Source organism: Apteryx mantelli, chromosome 3 (genome assembly GCF_036417845.1).
Source record: "Apteryx mantelli isolate bAptMan1 chromosome 3, bAptMan1.hap1, whole genome shotgun sequence".
In the NCBI taxonomy this organism is placed as follows: Eukaryota; Metazoa; Chordata; class Aves; order Apterygiformes; family Apterygidae; genus Apteryx; species Apteryx mantelli.
Window position 1 is genome coordinate 97,823,544 of NC_089980.1, and position 25,448 is coordinate 97,848,991.

Sequence of the window (25,448 nt, forward strand, 5' to 3'; positions counted from 1 at the left end):
AAAACTTCTTCACTGTGAGGGTGACAGAGCACTGGAACAGGTTGCCCAGAGAGGTTGTGGAGTCTCCTTCTCTGGAGATATCAAAAGCTGCCTGGACGCAATCCTGTGCAACGTGCTCTAGGTGACCCTGCTTGAGCAGGGGGGTTGGACTAGATGATCTCCAGAGGTCCCTTCCAACCTCAACCATTCTGTGATTTATCAACACAATAACCAGATTTCTGCCCAAATCCAGTTTGCATGACCCCCAGCAAAAGAATTTCCCCACCAGAAATTGGTCCTGTCTGAAGACTACTCCTACTCCACAGCAGGCTAGAGAGCATGACAGAGATGACATCCTGCTCACTGGCAAGCAGAAGGGACACCCATGCTATTAGTCAACAGTTAGCCCTTCTCTCTCGGCCGTTTTAAATCTACTGATACCTTCTCTTTTGGCTTTTTCTTTTTGCCCTTCTTCCCTTTGTGATCTGGTGAAGCTGACCGGGGTTCATCTTTCAGCTCGCTTTTCCTCTGGGGTGGCTGGTCGCTGCTCTGAGTGTCGTCAGCAGCTGAGACACTGCCCTATTTGAAGGAAAGACAGGGAGTTCACAGCAGTTGCAGAGATGGGGAAAAGGTGGCTTTTCTTCAAATTTTCAATGTTAAGCTAGTCTGCATGCATGAACGGGCAACAGAGAGGCTTTACCAGCAAAGCACGATACACTTCCCTGGCCCCCAGGACTTCTCTTGGATGGGCCACGCAGACAGCTGCTGCAGTCACACAAAATGGACACATCCAAATATTTTTAGCCCTGATGGGTTTTATCCACACTCCCTCCTCACAACATATATAGCTGGTGATGCTGGACTGTACCTTGCTCTGTACCACTTCATCTCGAGGTACAGACTGAGCCCGTCTTTCCTCCTTCAGTCTCTCCCTCTTCTTTCTCAGGCTTCTTCCACGATTAAAGCGTGAGACCTGAAGACAGACAACACTGTTACTCAGTGATGCTGTGCTCTTTCCTGCCACAGAAGCTAAGTAATAAAGCAGACTGGTTTACACATCTACTAAAAGGCAATACCTAAAGGAGAATGCACTCCCAGGTGTAGTCTGATGGGCCAAGTAACATAGGCATTTATGGCTGTGAAAACACACCACCACCAAGCTAAATCATCAGGGACATTTTGCTGTCAGCAATCTGCTGTACAGAAGATTGTAATGCTTAATTAAGTACTCTGCTCCCCATGAGATCCTTGCCTCCAAAGTGGGCACACAAACTCTTTGTAAAATACATGGAAGTACCACAAAAGCCAGTGAGCTGAGAAGAAAGGTGTCAGTCAGACAGGGACACAAACAGGGAACTCTCACGAACCCTGACCACGAACCACCAGGCTACCACATGTAACAAGTGTTTCCACTGCACCATCCTCTGCCACTCGGGCCAGGTGTGACCTCTGCCAGCACTCCAAAAATGTTGACTACCGCAGACCGCAGAGGCCTAACCTGTGCAACTCACTGGGCTCCAAGGGCTCCACCTCAGCTAGACCTGAGGACAACACATGATGCGCTGCAAAAACGTAGGTGCCTTCAACGACAGAAGCTTAAGGACTGGGGGCAGGTAGCTCCTCAGTGCAGCTCAGTGCAGGCTCTCAGGACCACAGTGACCATGCATATCCTTGCGGACTAGAGTCTGGCCTCAGCTCCATGCACACGTGTGTGTCAGGGCCACTCAGAGTTTATTGCCAAGAAAAGACATCTGTAACGTACCTGTGATGCTTTAGTGAGGAGAAGCGCAACCTCAGGGTTATTGTGCTGCCTGGCAACCTCTAGAGGGGTCTGACCTGCCTAAGAGGAAAAAGAGAACATAATTTCCTTCAAAACACGAATTACTGGAAACGTAGGATTTCTCCCCATAAGGTTAGCAAGTGCTCTGTGCACAAGAGCAAAATGACTAACTGTTTTAATTCACCCAGATTTAATTTAGCCCTCATACCCAAATATTTTCTACCAACGCTAGAAAAACTTGCTTGAAGAGAGTCTGAGTTAATACAAAATATCAAAGAAACTCCATGTTCTACTTACGTTGTTGACAACTGATGTATCAGCCCCTGCCTCCAGCAAGAGCTTAACCACCTTTTTGTGATTCAGAGCAGCAGCTACATGGAGCGCAGTATCTCCTGCCTGAAAATTACAAAGCAAAACACAACCATGTAACACACATCTTTGGGTCTCACCATGAAGAAATCTGAGCCTCCTAAAGGCTGCTCCTACTTCAAAGGACCTACAGATACTGATGTAACAACTAAGCTTAACTAAGATTTGGTCAAGAAAAAAGCAGACTGGGGAGGAAGTGGGCAGGAGGGGCAAAGAGCTCCCGGAGCCTTGTTTGGAGGAACATAGCCGGGACTCTGGTGATCTGTTTGCACTACAAGTGACACATGACACAGCTCAGAGACGGCCCCGTACCACCTCCAGCAAATGGATACGACATCTGAGGGTAGAACTGGTTTTCCCACTGCAACCTTTTCTTTTTTGCAGGTTTGATCAGTTGGTGAGCAGGTGGTCATGTATCACATTTCTCAAAAATAATCAGATAATTAGCAGCAAGATAGGAGGTTTTCTCTTGATGTGATCCCTCAAGAAAAGCAGCTTTTGGAATAAAGCCAAGACGCTGTATGAGTGCAGCCCTGAAACACAGCCCTGCACTTGTTCCTGTGTACTGAAGTGAAGACTGCTGTGATCAGATTCACGCACTGGTAACAGAGCCAGCGGCTGTTTAAGAGAGACTGCATTTGCACATATAATGCCCTCCTGTCCCCCTTGCCCTGCATTTTGTCTTCAGAACATGATAAGGGCACATCTGCTTAAGATTACTGGAAATCTATTGCTTGTTACTAACTTGGGTGAGGCATGTTCACAAATAAAACTATTACATGTGCAAATATGGTAAAGTATTATCAAACAGCTTCAGCAATGGGGGGGGGAGGGGGAATGAAGGAAAGTGGTGTTTCTCTATACCAGTTCATTCCAGATAATCTTAACATTCAGTAGCTCATTTTACAAATTAAAAATCTCATATCCAAATAAAATTACATCGCAAATTTAACATGCCAAAACTCATTTAATTTGCTATAATACCTCCTATCTAAGAAACATATAAATCAGAAAGTATCTTTATGATCCTGGACTATACATGAAAAGTTTCCCTGGAACATGAGATGATGTGGTAAAATACCACATACGTTATTTATTTAGCAGCTTTAATGCATTTTTAATGCACTAAATCCATTCCCTTCTACCACCCAATTAGGCTATGCCACAGGGACAACATTAAATTACTTCCCATATAAAAAAAATATGGATGATTAATCCTAGGTTATACTGATCATTACTTTGAATTTAAAGCAGTCTTTTTCTTCACTTTGCTACATTTTTAATTCCCACTATTTCATAACGCACAATAACAAAAAAAAATTTTTCCAAAGAAATTTGCGGTTTTGTAGCATCTGAATAGTGGTGAGTTCTGCTTCACAGTATCTCTGTAATGGCAGTATTATTATTAGTTATACAGGAGAAAACAGAGGCATAAAAAGGCCAAATCTCTCGCGCAGTTCCATGCTGCACAGGACTAGCAGAGCAAGGACTGAGGAATCCCAACCCCTAACCCTAGGCTTGTGCCCTACCCCTAGCCCGTAATCCCCTTCTATACAATCATGTGTTTGTAAAGAATCTCATAAATAGGAAATGTTTTAAAGAAATGATGCAAATATGATGGCAAAATAATAAACCACTGGTAGGCCGTTACTTCAAGGCTACTCTTAGAAGCTCAGGCAGTCAATATTGCAGTGAAAGACATATTAAAGTGGGATTACTTGGGTAGGAATCCCTCTTTCCAATGACTAGCTGTATGCAAAGGGTGCACAGTCGCAATGAGGTTCATGCACTGACCTGGTTCTTTTCATGGACTGAACAGAAAGCACTGAGCAGCACCCTAACGATGGGCAAGTGATTATAACGAGCAGCCACATGCAGACAGGTATCTCCTGCCTGCAAACAGAAACAAAGCTCTAAGCATGTAATTGCAGTAAGAAAGCTTGCACTTGTCATGGTGGTCCAGATGAAATAATCCTATTAAAACAAAAGAGTAGTAAATGACACACTCCTCCTATGAGCAGCAATGCTGTCTTCTCTTCGGTACAAAAGCCACTGTCACGACTGGGCAGTTTTAGCAATAGCTGGGAGGTGGCGTGGGGGGATATGAATTTTATAACCACTGATGGGAAATACTGGTTTCTTAAGTAAAGTATTATGTCACTCTTAGGTAGCCTGGCACTACAAAAGCTGCTTTACATTTTTACATCATATCTGTTCTCCTGAGCCCCAAACCAATGTGATTTACCACCTCCACTCAGTGTCGCACATACTGCACAGGTGACAGGAGTGGCCCAGAGCAGAGTGACTGTGGGGCAGGCCCTGCTCAGCCTGGGTCCCTCAGCACAGGCCGGGAGCAGAGCCCGATGTATTTATGTTATTACCATGTGCTTCTGCCAACCTTGGTATCAAGGAGGGACAAAAATATCTGGCTTCCTTTTGTAGATTTTCATCTTTTATCATGCCAGATGCATTATAGAGGAGGAAAGCTGTCTGGAATTGAAGTCACTCTGCATCTACCCCACTGTACAGACCGACACACAGGATATAATCTGTCGCAGGGAGAGCAGGTGTCGGGGGCTTTCACTGATCTGGCACAAAACACCTTTAAGACTTGCCACCTTTTTGAGAATGGAGGCCCCTTTGCAGAACTTGACTGGTGTCCCTCGGTCCAAAGCAGCACACGGCCCAGCAGCGCTGGTCTGACAGCAAAACCCCTCTGCTTCCACCCCCTCAAGGGACCGGTGCAAGCAACACTTTGCTCCATCCTATCACAAGCATTCACGCACACTACATATACTCAGTTTATTAGTGTTTTTTCTACAGTGTTTATAAGAAAAATCACAGTTTAAACACTTCTGAGCATTTCCCCGTGTTAGAATAATATAGTTAATACAAAGGCACACAAAAGTTAACACATGTCCTTGTTAAAACTCACATTATTTTTGAGGTCTGCCCGAGATCCTCCAAGTAACAAAACGCGAGTACTCTGGGAATGGCTATTCTGGCAAGCCAGGTGAAGAGGCGTGTTACCTGCCTTAGAGAAATACAGGAAAATATAAAAGCCATCTTTAGAAACTGGACATATATCACTATATCATATCATATAACATTATATCATTATCTCTGGAGATATTCAAAACACGCCTGGACGCAATCCTGTGCAATGTGCTCTAGGTGACCCTGCTTGAGCAGGGGGATTGGACTAGATGATCTCCAGAGGTCCCTTCCAACCTCAGCGATTCTGTGATTTTGTGATTAAAAAAGCATTAAAAAATAAAATCGCACGTTTCTCCCCACAAGGAGAGAAGCGTCTCCCACTCAGCAGTGGGAAACTGTTGCTGTTATTTCAACAAAGCTATGAACTGAATGAACCTGGAGACTGAAATACCCTCTTCAGCATGAAATCATTTACCTGGGATATCGTAAAGGTGGGAATTGGACAGTTTAAGGAAATCTGCATTGCTCAAGTCTGTTTACAGGAAGCAAAGAATCTAGAAACTTTCTGAGCCATTAAAAACAAACAGCATTATCAAGAACTTAATTTAAAGAAATAAAACTTCCCATGTCTTGATACTCCTCAGGACAGTTTGGCTTTCAATCCTATTATTTATGTAACATTTTCCTTCCCTACTTGTCTGTCTGCGCCTAATCTGCTGCAAACATCTAAAAATTAGCACATGTAAGTGGAAAAGAAAGGTGGGAGGGAGGCGAAGGAGGAACCTACAGCGTTCACACTCAGAGCAGCCGTCTCCCCAGGAGCACCCACCCCGTGCCCTGCCAAGCCTGGGAAAGCAGCTTCACCCTGGGGCAAGCCCCACTGGCTACCCCATCCCACCGCCTAGCAAAGCAAAGGGGAGCTGCGTTTCCCATTCCTCACTAGATGGTCTGCTCCTTCACCTTAGAGTGCGTGTGTATTTTTGCGTGCTGAAGGACAAGAGCATACTCACATGGAAGCTTCTACCACAGAAATCTAATTCTTGTGCTTAGGGTTTTTCCCCTCCCACAAAGAAACACGCTGTCATGGCATTGCAGCTTTGATCCTGAGCAAAGCCTGCCATGATTGCTGCAGGGTGTAAGACAGACATGCTTCAGACCGATTTCTGTTTGCTTATGATCATAATGCAGCTCCATCATAACCCAGATCCAAGTCTGGCTGGGTGTCTGTATGTGATCACACAGGACAGGGTGCAGATTTTAGGCCATAGAGGAGAGCTTGGATGCTCACAAAGCATGAAAGTCTTCAGGCAAGAGAAGAAAAGGAAAATAGAAGGAAAACGGAAACTCCCAAGCTCCTGGAGAATCACATGTTAAGTTTCCAGAAAGAAGCAAACATGCAGTTTTTACTGGGAGAAATCTAAAAAGAGAGTTTGCCTGTGTATTGTTTTTCTAATACAGTGAGGAGTTTTATTGGTCTGACAACTTTTCTGACAGTACTGGGCTTTTCTTGGCCTGAAAATGTTTGAGTTTTGGTCCCTGAGAACCTGAAATGAAATCAGCTCGGGTGAAAAGGTTTCACAGACTTACTAGACTGACTGCTCGCTCTAGACTGACTGCTTGCTTCACCTTGATCATCGTCTTTAATTTGTCCCTCTAATTTTCAAGACACTGATCAAAGTCGCAGGATTTGAATTAAAAGGGACAACTCTTAGATGTGGTCTTCAGTCTTTGATTCCACATTACAGAGAATTTCAGGTCTGAACATAGTTTCTAAATTGTGGCAGACACAACAATTCTTTTCTTTCTGAGCAATCCCTGAAAAGCCTCTGTGATGCTTTATTAATAGCCATTTGAAGTGCCAGCATTGGTGGGAAGGCACAGAGGTCCTGCCCAGCATGCAGTGCGTGAAGAGCTGCTCACGGGAGTCACTGAGCTCGCAGAGCCGGCCTGGCCCCTCTCCCATGGCATGACAAACCTTGCATTGACTTCTACAAGAGGGGTAGGGGATCCAAGGCGTACCAGTCTTCACCAAAATGTACACACTGGTCAAGGATCTAAAAAGAACTCACTCCATGGGATGATCCTGTCACACTGGAAGAATTTTTATTACACCAACTTGTCTGAAAATAAACTGGATTTCCAGTGTGATTGCTAGACAGGACACATACAGCTATGGACTCTTTGGATTCTAGGAGGTTATTCCACATATCCCTTTTCCTGCCTGGCTTGCCTTTAAAATATGGGGTATCCTGTCCAGACTCTGCTCAGAGATTTAAAATAGAAATTCTCTTCAACGGCATTACTTTTTTACACACTGTGCTCAAGATGCTGTGCTGTAAGAGGTGCATATATACAAGTTTTCCCCAAGTAGTCCTAGAAGAAGTAACTAGGAATTACATAAAATAGCAGGCTACAGAGTCAAACCTCTCCAGCTTTCTGCTGCTTAGCAGAGTTTGGCAGCTCTAGAAGCCTCTTCTGTCCCATGAACTGGGCAGTGAGAGTCACTCAGTCCGAACCTCCAAGATCTCCAGGCGTAAGCCAAGAGCCTGTGGGGTGCTCCTGCACACGACACTTTGTCCTGGCTGCCAGAAAAGCTGGTGGAACAATTGTGCCTTGCTGTCAGTAATGTAAGAAGTTGAGAGCTTTTCAGAGAAACCGTTTGAGGATTAAACAGAATTAAGCTCATCGTTTTTCTTGAAAGCAGAAGGGCTGAAAGTGTGCCTGTGTGCAAGTATGTTCACTCCCTTCATTTTTCAATAACCCCGGAGAAAAAGTCTTGTCCATTAAAAAAAATCCCAAACACTGAAATACAAAGGGAGAGGATCACATGGGCAAAACACAAAAGACCAGCACAGGAGCTGCTCACACAGTGTTAATGCCAGTCAGTCATATTTCAGCCATCAGCACTGCCAGGCTATTCTGTGCACATCCTTTTTAAAAGAGGTTGTCTCAAAACATTTGACCTATGCTGCATTGTAAACTAAATCTTCTAATACCCTGAGGCATCCAAGCCTCCAGGACTTGCATCTTAAGCACACACCTGTGTTCCTAAGTATACGCATAGACACAAACATGTCTACAGATAGGGGCACAATTGTTCAAAAAGCTGTACAGTCAAGCACTAGTGTCTGTTATGTGTAATGCGTAAGCACGGGAAGCTGTCTAAAGTCTCTTTAATACAAATCTAGATGAACATTACAGCAAAAATAAATACAGAAAATAAAAACTGGAAGTAGGAGCAACATAAAAGAAGGAATACACATAAAATAATACCAAAGACAATGTAATTACTGGCTGCAAAGTGACAACAACTGTACAAACATACACATATACACGTGCACGTACAGAAACACACCCTATGCCTAGGCAATGTGTGTTTTTATTCAAAATCTTGGGACTCCCTTTTGGCTGCTTGTCTCCTTTCTCCCCTTGCTTCCTTAGCTCCTTTCATTTGTAGTTTTAGAGATATGTTACCAAAATATCTTGTCATTCTTCTGTTAAAAAAATGCTCAGAGATCCCTTACAGCCATTCCAAACTCCTCTCGCCTCTAAGGAAGGACACAGTGCCAGCTATGTAGTTTGACTGACCCATCGGCAGAGCACGCCAAACCCCAATTCAGCTCATCCCATATGCTGCTATTGCTATTTCTTAGATTATTTCATTAACTTCTGGATTAGTGAATTGAAGACAAGTCTCCCACAAATACGACAGTTAAGCATGGAATGTAAAACTCCTTATTGTTTTATCCTTTCCTCAGAACTGCTCTCAAGATTTTATAAATACCAAAAGAAAGATACTTCAGGTTCTTTATAAGTTTCAATAAGTGCCTACACCAGCATACTAAGAAGAACTTTCTAACAAAAGAATCGCTATTTTTTTCCTCTGTAACTTACATTCATTGGCTAATTCCTCAAAAAATGGATTTTGAATGCCATTCTCTTATTAGTACAATTCATGTTCATTTTATATTACACCAATCACAATGAATCCACTCTGTATAAATTAGAGTACTGTGGATATTTCCATAGGAATTCCAGTGTTCCTCAGCCATAACTAATGTATCATTTAAAGTGCTATTGAGTTCCTCCTGTGGCAGCTGTCAAAATATGAATTTCCTAGTACCTGTGGAAGAATCATCTAGGCATGATTAATGCAAAAAGAATAAGAAATCTCACTATGAGCTGCTCCTCCACCTGTTGAGAAATGTCATGACCAGAAATCTCCAGGGATGAGAATCAGCTGTGTTACATCAGCACTGAAAGCTCCTTCTATATGCGCCTCACCTTGTTCTTGGCGAGAACATTAGCTCCTGCTTTAACGAGCAGTTTGGCAGACTGACTGAATCCATGCCAACAAACTTCATGAAGAGCAGTATTCCCATCCTGGAGAACACACACACAAGAGGAGTAGTTTAGTGTATTGTGTGCACACGCACATTTAAAAAATGAATCTTCCTTTCCTACTGTCTAATTTTCTATTTTATTTTTAGCAGAAACAGAAATACACCAGACTTAAAATAACTTCCACAAACACCCTGTGTACTTTCATCCCTCTCGAACCTCTGCTTCAGTGATGCTTCAGTTCCCACCCAAGTGTAATGCCACAGTGCCTTGTGAGTACCAGCTGTGCTCCACTGCTCTGTATTGGCTGGAGTGAAACCTGGTGTTTATCACCTCCTTCTCCCACAGCCTTCCCATAAAAACTGTAACTTCTGAACTCCTGATGGCTACTCAATAATTCTCCTTTAGTTCAAAAGTCACGGCCGGGTATTTGGGAGAGAATATCATGCTGGTTTTGATTATGATTCTACTCCACACAGCTCAAAGGGGGCCTGTGGTGGGAATTCTCTATAGGTATGTTTTTTCTTTGTGTATAACTAAGACACATCATAAGTTCTCATCACAGAACATACATTTACACCATCAGACTGAAAGCCAAAAATAGGATTAGCAGGTAAAAGAGATACCCCAATGTCATCTGGAGATGTCTTGGAACCCTACAGAACTTTTTTCTTTCTGCCTTCTACCTCTTCCTATCTTTACCTTCTACTTCTCCCTACATCTCCTAGCAAGCAGACAGAATGGCTCTGAAGATTTTGTTTAGAACTTGAAATTAGTTATGTTTATTTCCAAACTAACTTTACAGTCTGGGATTCTCAGTTTCTGGTATAAGCAAGGGAAATTGTGCAGTGTTTTCAGTAGGGCAAATTAATTAAAAAATGATCACCTTGGTCAAAAGGTAAGTAAATCTGAAGTTTATACTGAAGATATGGTATGTCTTTTTTTCCAGTGCAACTGTTTCAAATACTTTCAAAGCATTAGATACCTAACTCAGGAGTATAAATCATAACTTACTCTACGTGACCTTAGTATTACTGGCTAGCAAGGCTGCCATGCCACAGAGCTCTGCTTTTGCTTGTTACCTTGTCTTGTCTGTCCAAAGTACACCCCTCTTGAATGAGAGTTGCTATGACATCGGTGTTCCCTACGACAGCAGCCCGGTGCAATGCTGTCTGATCACCCTGCAAAAAGAAGCAATTTTTTAATCCATATGCTTTTCACCTCATTTTGACTTAACACAAATGCATACAACACACACACAGAGGCTACATCTTCCACACACATACTGTTTAAATCCAAGCTGCCTTTGAAAACAGTCCCAGTAAACAACAATCATTAAAGTTTCCAAGATTAATGAAGTTATTGTATGTATCAGAGAGTTACAGACCAATTGTTTACAAGACCTTTCAACTCATCACAATCCTGGCACAATATATGGCACTGAAGTGTTCTAAAAATACTGTAGTATTAGAAGGCAGTGAATCTAATACACTTGGCTTCACACATCTAATAAGCAACAGTATCTATGGGAAACTAAAGGAAATTATAGGCTGTTGTAATTCATCATAATGATCCTCCAGTACTTACACTAACTGGATGAGGTGCTACTGTTTTGGCTCTGACTGCTCCCTCAATCCTGCTCAGATAAGGAGCGTGAGATGAGATCAGTCTCTTCAGCATCTCTGATGAATTTACCAATTAGTGCTAAGAGTGGAGGCAATTTTATGACGAGGACCCCAACTGTGAGACTATCAACTTATTTTGTTAAAGCACCTGAGCAGTCTTAAGGTCCAGAAGACTTTCATTTCTCATTGACCTGCCACATAGCAGCGGAGAGTGAGTTTCCTGCATCGATGTATTTCTTTTACGGCTCAGTGATGCTGATGTGGTCATCTTGTCTGACTGCCCATCAGTTTTTCCTCTAATAACTGTTTAACTCATTTGCTGAGCTAGAGATACCAAGATTGATTTTCTGCAAGCCTTCTAGAAATGAAAGACTAGGGAGAATCAATTTACGGGCTTTAACAAGGGAGCTACACAGTTACCTGCACCATTTGGCCTACAGCTACAGCTCAGGCGCACTGCCCCGTCCATCAACAGCTCCCCGCCATGCCACAGCACACGCTGCCTCTTGCCCTGCCCTGCGCATGGGGGACATCTGGTGATTTTTTTTTTTTTTAATGTACGTGTTTGTGCAGGGGATGCGAGAAATAAGGAGATGTGTGGAAGGGAACTAAGCATATTGCAGGTGTGTGAAATTGTGATAAAAGAGAGGGAATAGTAGGATTTATGCAGTAAGACACAAATCTACAGGAAACTGAGCTGCATTAGTTCCACTGCTTCCAAACAACCTGTCTTGGCTTTCCATTGTAGTTACTTTGAACCTGCAATGCTGAAACACAGCCCATAAGCCCAGGCACAAAGACTTAGTTTCAAAGCTGCACAGAGCCTTCTTCTGGATGACAAACAACAGACTGGGAATCCAATCCATTTTTGCTTATCTAGATAATGTTCACCAAAAACACATGAATGAGAGAGATGCAATGTACCCAAGGAAAAAAGCTTGCAGAGGAAGCTAATCCTAAATAGATACAAAATTTCCCTGCTACAATTCTTTATCAGATAATATCAGATTATACTAAATACTAAAACTGGAGGGATTTCCCTTTTTTTGTGTCATACAGACTACAAGTATTTACATAACTGGATAATTTGAACAATTTGTTCTCAGAGGCAATTAGCAGGTGACTTATAAATTACTTTCAGTGTGGTTCTTTTATAATCATGACATCAAAATAGTTATTAATCCATAAGGGTAAAATGAGTACTGCCAACTACAACCTTTCAGTAACCCCTGTAATGCCAACTCTCATCACAAGTAAATCATTAAATTGGCTTATAATCATGAAGTTGATTTTTTTTTAAATATTTGTTGAGGGTTTTTCCTAATTCACTATCTGTGCTTTGTCTTTAGTTTAGCTTTTCATAATTTTGTCCTTGTTCCTATTAAGACTGGAAATTTATTTTAGGAGAATTTAAACAAAGACAATAATGGTTCCAGGAGCTGGGACTTTTAGAAAAACACAAAGTATTGCAAAGCACTGCAGATTCTCTGAATTTGTATATTTATCCCTAAATTAAAAAATAACCAAAATTTTATGGAAAACACGTCCAAAACATACTATCTCACAAGTGCAATTGTCAAATACTTTCCAGTAACTGTTACTGCACAGAAATGTGCTGGCTAACATGCCAGGAAAGAACTTAGCGCCCTGTTCAATACCCCCATGGTACTGAAGACTGACACAGCTACTGCTAATGCAGCAATGGATAATGGGGACAGAGCAAAGGTCATTTTATCCTGCCACAAAGTGGAAAGCAATCCATCAGTCTATCACTTCTAAAAAGATATTGCTGCAACAGCAAAACTATGGAAGACACTATAATAAAGAGTAAAACAAAATGGCATCTGCCACTGTGATGGATGGACCTTTAGCAGTGGCTTTAACAATGAATGGTTGGTTACTGCTCCTTTACAGTCTGAAAAACTGATTATGGAGGAGATCAGATTCATGGGAACAAACGGATTGGAATGGATTTAATTTGTAATTAAGGATCTTCTTGCTGGGCCAATTTAAGTCAATGTTGTTCTTGCTGTTAACCCAACCCTATTAAAGTCATTGCGGTGAGGGCCCCAATTGTCAGGGAAGCCAGTTTCACCACACCTGATTTGTAGCCGTCCTGCTTAAGAAGTGAAATTTGATGCTGATACATTTCCTACACATTCAAGGGGAGAGCCAAGCATCTAAGAATAAGGTCCAACCAGCACACTGACAGGGTAAATACCTAATCCATATAACAGGGAATGTCAAAGGACCTCTCAAATCTTGCCTTTCCTGGACCTCCGTCCTAGTAAAGACGAGGTAGAAACCAATTTAAAATCCTCTTTTTCCCCTAGCTCAGACGGCTGAACTGTGCAGGGAGCACAGATGATGAGCCCGCTCCGTCCTTCTTCAGGACATCGCTGACTCCTATCCGACAGCAAAGGTCAGTCCCACTGGAAACGGGTCTGAGGCCGGGGCATAGGGGCATGTCGGAGCTGCTCCCCCTCTCTGGAGAAGGCCCAGGCTCCGGGTGCTGCTCAGCTCTCCTATGACTGTCTGGTTTACACTACGACATTAATGGATAAAATCCATCAATGCTGTCAGGAACAGTGACCCTCTTTACCCCTAGATGTATGGCCACATCACTAGGCTCACTCTTTAGGAGTGAAGTGCCAAGACACTTAATTTATGAACCCTTAAGAGCGTAGGCAGGAGATAAGCATCAAGATCCTTAGCCTTACCACAGCAATGCCTCTGGGCACAGGCAGTAGTGGAACTTCAGGTTCCTATATAATTTTTCTGGTGAAGACCCCCACAAAACTTTCAGGTTCCTAAGTCAACAGGGCAGGATTTTGCCAACCATTCCTTTGGACTTCAGCATACACGTTAAACTTCAAGTACTTAAGGTTCTGTGGAAGCTGAACTTAAAAGACTGATTCTCACTACTTTGAGTTACTCAGAAACCCAGGTATTGATAATATTGAATATACCACTATTTTTTTAACATACTTTCCTCCCCATTAATAGAGGAGGAGGAAAACAATATCTTGCCTTTTATGGAGTCAGATAGTGAGCTGCATTTTTTTTCAGAGCATGAACTTTCAGACAGTGTAATCACTGACTCATGTATCTTTTTTATTAGTTGCTAAAATAACTATCTCAAAATGCACTTCTTGGAGTTCTGCCTTTAGCTAGGCATGAGAGGACTGTTCTAGGGACTCAGAGAAAAATTTCACCTGTAAATGCATATTAATTGCCCAGACTATTACGTTGGAAACAATTTATGATCCTATTTGTAAGTGATTTATGTCTTAGGAAGAGACTGCAAATCAGTAGCAATGAAGAGGGATAACTCCAGTGCGGTGTCACAGAAATGTGACCTTGACAGAAATGACAGAATTGAATTTGCTTGAAGACAAATGTAGGCCTGAAGCCAAAAAGACACTTAAGTACATAAGTGAGACTTGATAGAAGTAAGGCGCTTAAGTTTACTTCTTAAAACTCCCTGCTTAGCTGCCGCCTACCCCTAAAAGCAACTAAAATCCAGCTGTTTCATTCAAATTTTCCAGACATCTCAATCTGCATGCTGCCAAGAGGCACCATAGTCTTCATCAAACTCAACAGGTTGGCACTTATATTAAGCCTTGCCAGAACCCATAACTTAGGCATTTTCTCTCCTATCTCTCACCCTGTGAGCATCCTCTAAGCACACTTGTTGGAACGAGCTCCACACAAATTGCAGACATGTCCCCCACCTTTTGAAACAAGGCCAGAGGAGGAGGTGGCAGACAGCTTTTATGCAACAGCTCAGAGGTTATGGTACTCGCCCAGTCCAGCTTATCTTGCAATGAGAGCACTTCCTTGTTGAAAGCAATCCACATTTAAGAAAAACATCGAGATTCACTGGGTGAGAGGGGGATGCTGCTGGGAGATTGGGAATGCAAGTTTGAATCCCCTCATGCAGCAGATGAACGTTTGCACATCCTGCGTGTTCTACATATAAGAGGGCTATTGTACAAAAAGGCCTAGTACCAGGAGGTGTGTTTCCAAAGGGGGAACCCATGCTCTTCACAGCGAGCTTAAATACCTACTTTCAGGAGAGGGCTCCAGGCTGTGAACCCTGAAGAAAGGCAAACATGTAAATCTTGACCTTCTCCATGGATTCTGGCATTACCCTTTCCTTTAGCATTTTGGCTAGACAGGTGGCATTCACTCAGTGTCCTGGTGTTTGCAGTTACCTTCTCGGCTCCTAGAGCTTCTTCATATGCTGACTAACTTAAAGCAGTGGATGCAACCACAGGGGCCAGACACCTAAGCACTGGATTGGCATCTATTTTATATCTGAAACTCACCCCAAGGGAAAGGAAATAACACAAGCAACTTATGAAAGAGTTCCAGGTAGATATTAGTACATCTCCTAACTCTCCCACCTCTAGTAGGGTATAGGAATAGCACATAGTTACAGAGTCTTTATTAAAGACTCTAATCCCCAACCTAACGAGAGTTGGTTTACACCAGTTTGTGATATGCTACTTTTTTTTCTTGCTCTGATTTAAAAAATATTATAACACCCACATTTTTTTCCTACACTTTCCTTTTTTTTACTGCCTCCATCAGCTCTATCATCTCCTTTAAAGTCTCTTTCCAGAAACATGCTTTGCCTCCTTACTGTCTTTCCAGGTTTGCAGAAATGACCAAACAAACTCTTGCTACAGAAGAACTGCACCAAAACCAACAGCAAAAACTTGTGCCTTTAACATCTTATACAAAGTGTCAGACAGCAGTTGTAAAGTCTTATGCTTTGATATCAAATCACTAAATTGATGGTAGAAGGTTTAGAACACTTGTAAAGTGAAAATATGATCAAGCATAAAGTACTCTCAGGAGCATACAAGAATATTTGAATATTCTGAAGCAGTTGTATACAATGGCAACGCCGTGTGCCCTAGTGTTTCTCAATGTCAGCATGCTTCTCTCCCCCTTCTTTCCTAAACAAAGACAATCATCATGAACATAATGTAAGAAGTATTTCACTCTGAACAATAAATGATGATGCATGACCAGCAGAAGTCATCTAGACACAGAAAAATAAACTTGAATGAAAAAAATTACAGCATAAATGAGACTTAATGGGACTGCAGAAATAAGCTACTTTGCTTATTTACATTCAGCTAGAAATGAATATGAACTCTGGATTATTGTTCCATGTGAAATTAATTTTCTGTTTTTTAAACAGGGGCTTCCAGAGAGAAGTTTCAGGGCTCAGGCTTTTGCTTTAAAGTGACATTTTTTTCCAGGTAGATTCTCAGAAAGCATGTATGGTGCAGGAAACTTTATGCCAAGCACCCAGAGCAAAGCTCGCCATGCAGTCATGCACCTCAGAAGAGCTCTATCATGCCATACTGCCAATCCAAGATTTTACAGCATGCAGCCACGGAAGAGTGAAGCTCAAGGCAAGACTGATGCAAGATTTCTAACCTCCTTCTCTCTTTCTGATCTTCTAGGTTCCTTTCTAGCCTTTCTCTTCTGTTTTTTCTTATCTTTTTCATCCTTGATTTCCTTCACCGGGACAACTTTCTCCTTGACTATTTCTGAGGTGTGTGCTGTATGAATACTCATTGACCACTCAGAGATTGCACTGGGATCCCAGTAAGAGTTTTCAATATTGGCAGGGAGAAGGAAAGAATTAGCTCCCGGGGTTGCGTATTCTACAGAGCTGGACTCCACGGGTTGAAATTCATAATAATCCCACTCCAGGCCACTGGAGGTCATTCTTCAACTAATTCTTACGGCTCTTACTGTGTTTTAAGGAACATATCTGTAGAACATGAAGTCAGTGTTTTAATCTCTCCACAATACTTAGCAACTTTTAAGTTTCTGTTTATCATCTGGCAGATGAAAAGTTAGCCTTTCATTTGTTTATTAGCTAAAGATAGTCAACTCCAAAATAAAATGTTTTTAGATTTCTCATATCATTTAAAAATATATATTTCAGCTTTTTAGAACCTAAAGGAAGATTTTCTTTGTGTTATCACAATTCTGCAGACCAATATCAACTTAAGTATTTACTTTTTAATGAAGTATGGAATACTCTCTGCTCTCATGAGCAATTTCATTTCTGAACCTAAATGTGTAGTCCTGAAAAACAGCAATAAAATATATGGATGTTAATCAACACTTTATTTGATGCTAAAATTCCTTCACTGCCAATAAACACACAGTAAAAGTGATGGACAGCATAAACAATAGATTGCAATTAAAAGAGAAAATGAACACCTCTGTATGGTATAAATAAATTGTAAAAATGAATTATACAACGAGGAAACATAGACAGAGAACCTTTTTAAGACCTGTGTAAAAGGAAAGCAGACATATTTTTGTTAATAACTTTCACAAGCAAAAATCCTCACTTGGGAGTTTGAATCTTCCTCCTCCTCTGAGACAAATCCAAACACACACTCTCAAACCATGCAGCAACTCTTGAGGCTGTCCTTAACCCCAACCAGATAACTAATACTCAATACAGAGCCAAAATCAAAACACATTTTTTAAAACTTGTACCTGTAAATCAAGCATGTACACAGTTGTTCAGATTAGTCACCGCATTTAGAAGTGGTATCCAATTTTCATGAACAAAGCTCCTGAGAAGTTCACAAGACAAGTGAAATAAGGTCTTCTATGAGCTGAATATTTCTGCAGTGCAAGATTCTTTCCTGAATTGAATTGATGCTAAACACAGATTTACTGTTTTTCCACGATGCCTAACACATCAGGTTTACATATAAATAGCTTAGATTTTATGACTACGGGATTGAAAAAACGACACAATTTTCACAGAAACCCAATTTAAGAGTAAATCGTTGGTAGCCCTTACAGTCTTAGAACAGCAACTTGCACTTTTCAGGAAAACTGACTGTACTTGTAAAGTAGCTATAATTTTGTCTTAAATCCCTGATGTACCTTTTTTCCTGGGAGAGGTCTAAAAATGAACTCCCTATCCAAATAAACTGACACTCCCACCACACTTGCAAATCAGCCCCATTTCACAGATGGGCACAGTGAAAGAAAAAAGAGTGCAGAAAACACTTCTTTCTAGAAGAACAAGTTTCTCAGTATAAAGCTGCATGAATAACACTGTTCTAGGCTTACCAGCTACAGATTCTCATAGGGAGGCAACTACTCATGTGGAAAAGGAAACCAGTTTTCCAATTTTTAAAGATATTTAAGACCCTCTGGATGCAAACAAATGCCTAAGGGGATTCTCAAAAGGCACCTAGAGGCTTCCTGTGTCCTTTCAATAGTCATATAGGTGCCTCTACTAGCCATCTTTGGATGTCTAGGATCTTTTAAGAACCTAAACCTTATTTATTACAGAGGGAACAAAAGCAACCCTTCTCAAATTTGTTCCAGTATGCTCTCAGAATTATAATACATGGATTTGCTTATCACTTTGCAAGAGCATTGCAAAAGGGCTTGACCCATCATTAAATGTTGTGAGAAGTTCCTGCTCTGAGTGCAGGCATTTCAGAACAAATCAGGGCCAATATTATAGCCAGAAATCAGCAATGAATCTGAAGGGAGTCATGGTTATTTAACTGCTGTTGCACATTTCAGCCTATGTCGTTGCTCATCAGAGTGAGATAACTAAAACAAAGTTACTGATCACTCCAATGTCCCCTAAAGCCAGGTCCAATATTATAACTATTTCTACGGAAAACTGAGAAATACCAACAACTTACATGTTTTACTTAATGACGACAAACTACCCTTTGCTAAATTCAAAGCTGATTACATTATGCCGAAGATTTACCACCCAAAAGTCTGACAGGTGTGATAACCCACCCATCCTGCACTACTGACAATGGGACAATTTCTCTGCGACCCCATATACTGCTTTGGGCAGCTGTTCGATATTCTGCATGCTGCAACACAGATCTGCACAAAAGCATCTCCCGCTTAAGCAAACATCACAACAGATCATGTGCCCTACCTGAAGCGTTTCAGTGGCTTCCCGCACACTACAATGACTCTATTTCACTTCTGTATCAAATGGCAGACAACAGCTCTCATTGCTACTCACATCAGCCAGACGTAACAAGAGCTCTTATAAAGCTCTGGAGCTTGAATATGAGTACTAAGTTACTCACTGAAAACCACCCAGTTTTACTTTGTCCCCTGTGCAGTTCTGCATCTCCAAATTACAGGTTACATCTCCAAATGAAAAAAATACAGGAGACAGATTTTGTTTTCATTTAATCCCACTTCAAAGAAGCTAAATTCTATTCTTATTTGCAAATTACTGATGAAACAACAGCTTTTCCCCCTCCACCCCAAGCAAGGATGGTTGTATCTACTTACATCATCCTGAATATCCAGGTCACAACCTGCTTTCAACAAAATCTGGACAACATGGAGATGACCCTTGTGGGCAGCAAGATGCAGAGGAGTCCGGCCATGCTATGAATGAGAAGTAAATAATAATACCTTAAGACCAACTTTTTATACATAGTAGTTGACCAGAATTTTATCCTCTTTTCCTCCTTCTTCTGTTTATACTTCTCTGAAGTCTGCAATAGCAGCAACTGACAGATATTAGTGTACAAAAGGCTTTACCTTATTTTGTGCATGCTGAAAACTCCTCCTCCCCCTTCTGCAACATTTCAGTTTACCCTAACGATACTCTACAAAAGGGATATTCTACTCATGTAAGGTTACTTCTTTAAAAACTCAGATCCTTCTTTTTGTCCATGCTGAAACAGAATTCATGACTTTTTTGTTTCTGTCCCTCTGGAACCTAGAACTGCCCACCACTTTCAATTCCACTCTGTACCACAAAGTTGCTATCACAGTCTAATTCTTATATTGTAATCAGTATAATCTTTGCAATAGAAGTAAGAGTTACAAGATTTTTGTGTATGACTGAAGCTCCCCTTAAAAAGAATGGAAAATTTGTAGTCACCCCAAGTGACTTAATGTATACGACAACCAACCTTGTTTTGGCAAAAATCTGTCAGGTTTTTTAAGCAACATATTTTTAAAGATTACCAAGCCCTAACCCATATAAAAACAGGGTAAAAAAATAGTCACAAGAAAAATCAATCTACAGTATAATTAAGGACAGTTTCCTAACGGACAGAAGGACAGAAAAGGTTTAATTAAATGATATATAGTTTTAGGAGGAAAAAAATTGAAATTTAACTGTAAAAATCAAAATTTAAATAAGAAAAATAGTGTCTCCCCAACAAATGGGTTACAAAAATCTAAGTGAAATGGCAAGAGGAAAACAATATTTAATTGTAACTGAGTTCTGATCATCCTTTGGCAGAATTTAAAATGAGACATTTCAGGAAAAGGGGAATAGGCTGCTTCTCCTAAAGGAGGTATAACAATCTGTGTTAAAAAAAGCTCAAACGGTGAAGAGATTCTAAGTAGTAGTCTGGACAACAGAAAAGAATTAGAATAAGCAATTCCCTAAAAATTGAGCCTGTATAAGCTAAAGATTTCTTCATCATTGATGTTGCCACTGTCTATTCTTCCTCCCAAGGATCCAGGAAGTTTGTTTTACCCTGAACAGGAAAATGAACTGCCCTAGAAGATTAGCTACAGAAGAAAAACCTGAAGAGCTGACTACTAGTGGCCTTATGTAAATAGAAGACAATCATTAGTTCTCTGATATTTTAAGGAAATTCCCCACTGGGAAAGTTACTTCGAGTAAATAAAAACCAAGCTCAAGACAGGCTGTTTTCATACAGCAGTTCCTATATCCTAAGCAGCTGGTACAGCCTTGGGAATTCAGTCTCTTCAGAACAAAAAGAAAAATAGTGTTGAAATCCACAGAATTAATGGAAAAAAAAGTCTATAAATTACTTAATAGTTGTGCAGGGCTTTGCAAACATTAAATGTTGATTAGTTATACTATGTTATTGATTATTGACCTGAAGGATCAGATCTAATGGAAAAATCCACCCCCATTCTGCAACTCAGGTCTCTCAAAATGCAACCCTTTTCTCCCATTACCCTTTCAAAACAGGAGGGAGGAACTCATTCCTACGAGGGAAAGTCTCATTTCAGCTTCTCCGGTGTTTTGAAAATGGCTTGTTTCTGCTTTCACCGTCAGCCCCTGAATGCACCCGCAAGAAGGGCGACGCTGAGCGGGCAAACGGGTGCAGCCGGGAGAAGGTCAGCGGCAGCACCTGGACGAGCAGCGAGCCTGCGCTTCTGCTTCCTCGCTCGGTAGCCAGCCCGCTGCTTGCACGACCGATGGGATCCAGAAACACGGCTATAAACCTCCGCTGCCCCAGTAAACGCCTGGCCCAGCCACACGGGGCACATTCCCTTTTGTAATGGCCTGGAGGAGATCCAGGGCTTGGCTGCAGTTTCAGATAACCTGAGAGCAGGAGGGTTAAAAGTCTCTAGGCAACATTAAAAAAAAAAAAAAAAAAAAACAGGCAGATTGACAAATCATTCCCTGCTACAAACAGTATGTTTGGATTAGGACTACGTGCTCAAGCACGTTCAGACTTATAGGCTCTAACTTTCTACATTGCTTAATTGCAATAAATCACCTAATTGGGTGTCTCACTTCCCAGCAGGTTTCTAATATATCACAGCAACAATTTATTGTAATCTGTGCACGGAGCGGGAAAAGCAAAACTAATCCAACTTGAAGCCAGCTCATGGACTTTAAAAGGAGAACAGTGTCAACTACATGAATATATTCCAGCAGGGAACTTTCTTGTAAGATAACTATCTCTAACCACTGAAAAAATGCTGAGGTGCAGCCAACGGTATTCGGTTAAAAATAAACTATGAAAGAGAAGTGTGAGTTTATTTGACCGTGAGGAACGTTTTCCTCACCCAACATACCTTCCTAGGCAAACACTACAGGCAGCTTGCGCAGCAGCAGGTAAAGCCCCCCCTTAGGCACACATACAAGTCATGTTTCACACGAAGGTTGCAAAGCACAACAGATTCAAATCACGTGTGCCACACGACCATTCACCTGCTGATGCAGTGCCTGAAGGCACGTGAAACGCAGCGGCCCCAGAGAGAAGGCTTATCTTGACAAGACGGCCCTTTCCCTGGCAGCGCTGGCGCACGGAGGCTGCCCTCTGCGGCGCGAAGGGGAGCCCCTGGCATCGCCCTCGGCTCTCCTCCTGCGGGGCCTGTTAGAGCTGCACTTTCAGTGGAAATCAGAGCGAGGGGAACGTATTGGATTGGCTGGCAGAGAGCAAAAATGCTAGACACTGAAAGGAAGGAAAGAGCAGAGGTTGGCAGACAAATCCACTCCACTCCTGTCTCTTCGACAAGCAAAAACAAGCATCATCATGTCCTCAGCGCTGCAGGGAAAAGGAGCACACTGAAGGGAACTTTGCTTGGCTGCTCCTGGCCCTTAGAGAACATACAGGTCACAAAGCTCTGCATTCCCACTACTGTCATCCGCAAGCATTCAAAAATTTCAGCCAGGTCCCCAAAACTCATGTCTTTGTTTTAAAAATCTTGAGATATTAAAATGAAAGACTAGGAGATTATTAATTGTATTTTGGCCTTTGATTCCACAGGGTTTATGGGTTCAAGATTCTCTACCCAAAAATGTACGTCCAGATGCATCCAACCTACTGGAGACACCTAGAGAGAGACCTTCAGAGCCCAGAGCTACTGCATACAGTTCTCATCTCTTCCCATTGACTATAGAGGGAGACTAGGAAAATAATGACCCTAACACTAAGATGGGAGAGTGGGAAGGAGGAGCGATTCTAGCACATTAAACTGATTAGAGGCTCAGGCTTTTGGAAAAGCACCGGTTATGTCAAGATTAATCATAACATTGTAAAGCTGGCAATGCCATATATTCTTTTTCCACTTAATGACATTAAAAATGGAACTAGAGATAGGTGGTACAACTGGGCAGTGTTCCAGTGCAGACAGCACAAACACTGGAAAAACTCCCCCTCGCAATACCTATAGGTATGTATGTATGCATGCACCAACCCCCAACAAACTGCGAGGGAGAGACCAGGCAATTTGGGTGCTGCTCAGCAGCCCTCACACTGCAGTGACAAAATGAGAGTGCTGCAAGCTTTGGAGAGAAATGGTCAAAGGGTCTGTGGCATGGCTGGGCGCCCTGGCAGCGACCGCTAGAGTTGTTCTTGCCTGGCTTTGATCTTGTCCATCATGACTGCGAGCCAGAGGAATGGCCCTTTACGCTGGCTGTGAAGGAGATTGCTGATGGGTTGACAGGACTGTTTTTTTGTGAAATTTTTTCTTTCAAAACAAAGCATCCTACCAAAATATCTAGGAGGAAGAGAGAGGAGGGCAGAAGACAAATTTCCCTCTGTGTCTCCTCTGTAAAGACATTTCATATTCACCACTGCAGTACTACCAAAGGGGCATTTCTGAATACACAATAGGCCCTAATGGCAGAGGAAACATATACAAACAGGAGTGTCTCTTAGATGTTCATTACAGGGAGACACCACTAAAACCAGACTGCTTAACATGCAGATTATTGGCTTAAAAGCTTCTTATGATTTCCAAATATTAACTGTAATGATTTCAGGGTTATTATCAGCTACTAGAGAAATATTAATGAGAGACTTTTACTAGTCTTGAATTAATGAATCAATAAAGCATTCACTCATATAAAAAATATGCAATTAAGACATTTATTCGAATGCAAATAATTGCTTCAGCAGACCACAAATCATATAAATCCTCCCTTGTCACCAGCTTCTTGACAAATAGATGGGGTCTATTGCACTAAGGCTGCAATTTCCAGCTGTGACATAGTGCTATAGCTATGGGGTATATCAAGTTGCAGCCAAGTACAGTAAACACCCACATGAATTTCAGCGGTAAAACACAAGGGCACCATTTTTATTTGTACTTAATTTGTATTCTGCCTTCCAAACATTGGCAGGCAACTGTCCATAAGCAGATTTAAAAGCAGATTTTTGTTAGAGTAACTGTCAAGCTACCCTAGGTGTGCTTTCTACAACCAAATTCATACAGGCAGGTCTTAGCACCACAAGCTGCAGGATCTTTCCTTGTGTTTATATATTCCTGCATTCTTTTATGCAAGCACATTCAGTTCTCCACTTCACTCTCATGTTGTGCTGCACAAGCACTGTTATTTAGTCATCCATTCTGCATTTATACAAAAACATGCCTATCCACATTTTATTAGAAACCTTGAAGAGAAAACAAAAACAAAGTCTTGTCACATTGTTCACTGATGATTTGTTAGACTGTTCACCATGAATAACCTGCTCACTCAAGTCAGCAGAAAGTTTCTCATTGACCTCCATGGGCATTGAGTAAGTCCCTAAATGTTTGCTATTTTACTTTCATTCATTTTTGATTTATTGTTTAAAACAGACACTTAAGACAATAAGTAGTTTTTCAAACTGAAGGAACACAAAAATGTGAAAGCATTGAAATGTATTTCTTTTTTTGTGCTGATAATTTAAAAAGGAAGGAAAAAAGACTGTTTTCAAGATCTCAGCACTCTCTGAAGCTAAATCTTGATGACAACTCTATAACTACCACAGCATTTTGAAGTGTTGCCATATAGCAGGTCCATATCAGTTTCAAAAAAAAAAATTTTTAAATACTTACATAAATAGATAAATAAATAGCATTACTGAGTCAGAAGAAAAGCTTTTGCATTTCCATGGCTTTTCCAAATGATCATCATTTCTTTGCGGAATTCAATTTTATAGCTATGATCTTAACACTATGGTTTGCAGAAAAGCTATATTCTACTTCACTTTGAAAAAATATTCATAAAACCCATGGTGCTGTGCAAACTATGTTGAAACTGTCTGTACTACATTATTACTTCCTCTAGCAAATCTCTGTCATGTTTGACAAGTGGAACCCTTCTCTGTATGTGCTTGGTAAAACATAGCTTTTCTTGGCCATATTAATTCTCACCATTCAATTCTACATGACATACTCTAACGTCACAACGAAACCCAACATTAAGTAACATTTTGTTTTCATGAGCTCTTACATGCGGGTTCAGATCTGGAATTTTGTCTCTGGGCACGGAGCAAGATCCCATCAGGGAGGGCAGATCTCCATGCAGTGACTGGGCAGAGCAAGCTCTGCTAGTCAGCCCTGAGTGACAAGGGGATTTCAGCCAGGACACACCAAAAACTCAAGTGCAGGAGATGAAATCGCACTTCCCTCCCTCCTCTGGGCACCTAAGTGGGGACAGGTTCAACAGAACAGCTGAGCTGATCTAACGTGTCCCTACCATCATTTCTCTTACACCACTTCTGGTGCTCCTCAGACCTCTCCCTCACCTATCTCATCTCACAACATCTAAAGAAAAATTACTCAAACAACATTCGGGAAGGGTAGCAGGACACAGCAGCTCAGCAAAGGTCCCAGCGAGCTAACGCCAAAGAGGGGAAGGCCCTCATAGGGAGGCT

General features: G+C 41.5%; 1 protein-coding gene across 12 annotated transcripts in view; it reads right to left on the minus strand.

The window, feature by feature from the left end:
• ANKRD6 (ankyrin repeat domain 6) overlaps positions 1 to 25,448 on the minus strand; it is a 135,118-nt gene that overhangs the window by 9,758 nt on the left and 99,912 nt on the right. For 9 of the 12 annotated variants that reach the window (XM_067293996.1, XM_067293994.1, XM_067293989.1 and 6 more), the window contains 9 exons: positions 19,369 to 19,467; positions 10,489 to 10,587; positions 9,350 to 9,448; positions 5,064 to 5,162; positions 3,923 to 4,021; positions 2,057 to 2,155; positions 1,742 to 1,819; positions 848 to 952; positions 421 to 558 (listed from right to left, as the gene is read on the minus strand). In XM_067293996.1, the coding sequence (XP_067150097.1) occupies positions 421 to 558; positions 848 to 952; positions 1,742 to 1,819; positions 2,057 to 2,155; positions 3,923 to 4,021; positions 5,064 to 5,162; positions 9,350 to 9,448; positions 10,489 to 10,587; positions 19,369 to 19,467 (915 nt within the window). Of the gene's footprint in view, positions 1 to 420; positions 559 to 847; positions 953 to 1,741; positions 1,820 to 2,056; positions 2,156 to 3,922; positions 4,022 to 5,063; positions 5,163 to 9,349; positions 9,449 to 10,488; positions 10,588 to 16,488; positions 16,792 to 17,571; positions 17,592 to 19,368; positions 19,468 to 25,448 lie in introns of those variants that run through there. The other 3 variants (XM_067293995.1, XM_013948899.2, XM_067293993.1) reach the window with 3 other exon arrangements.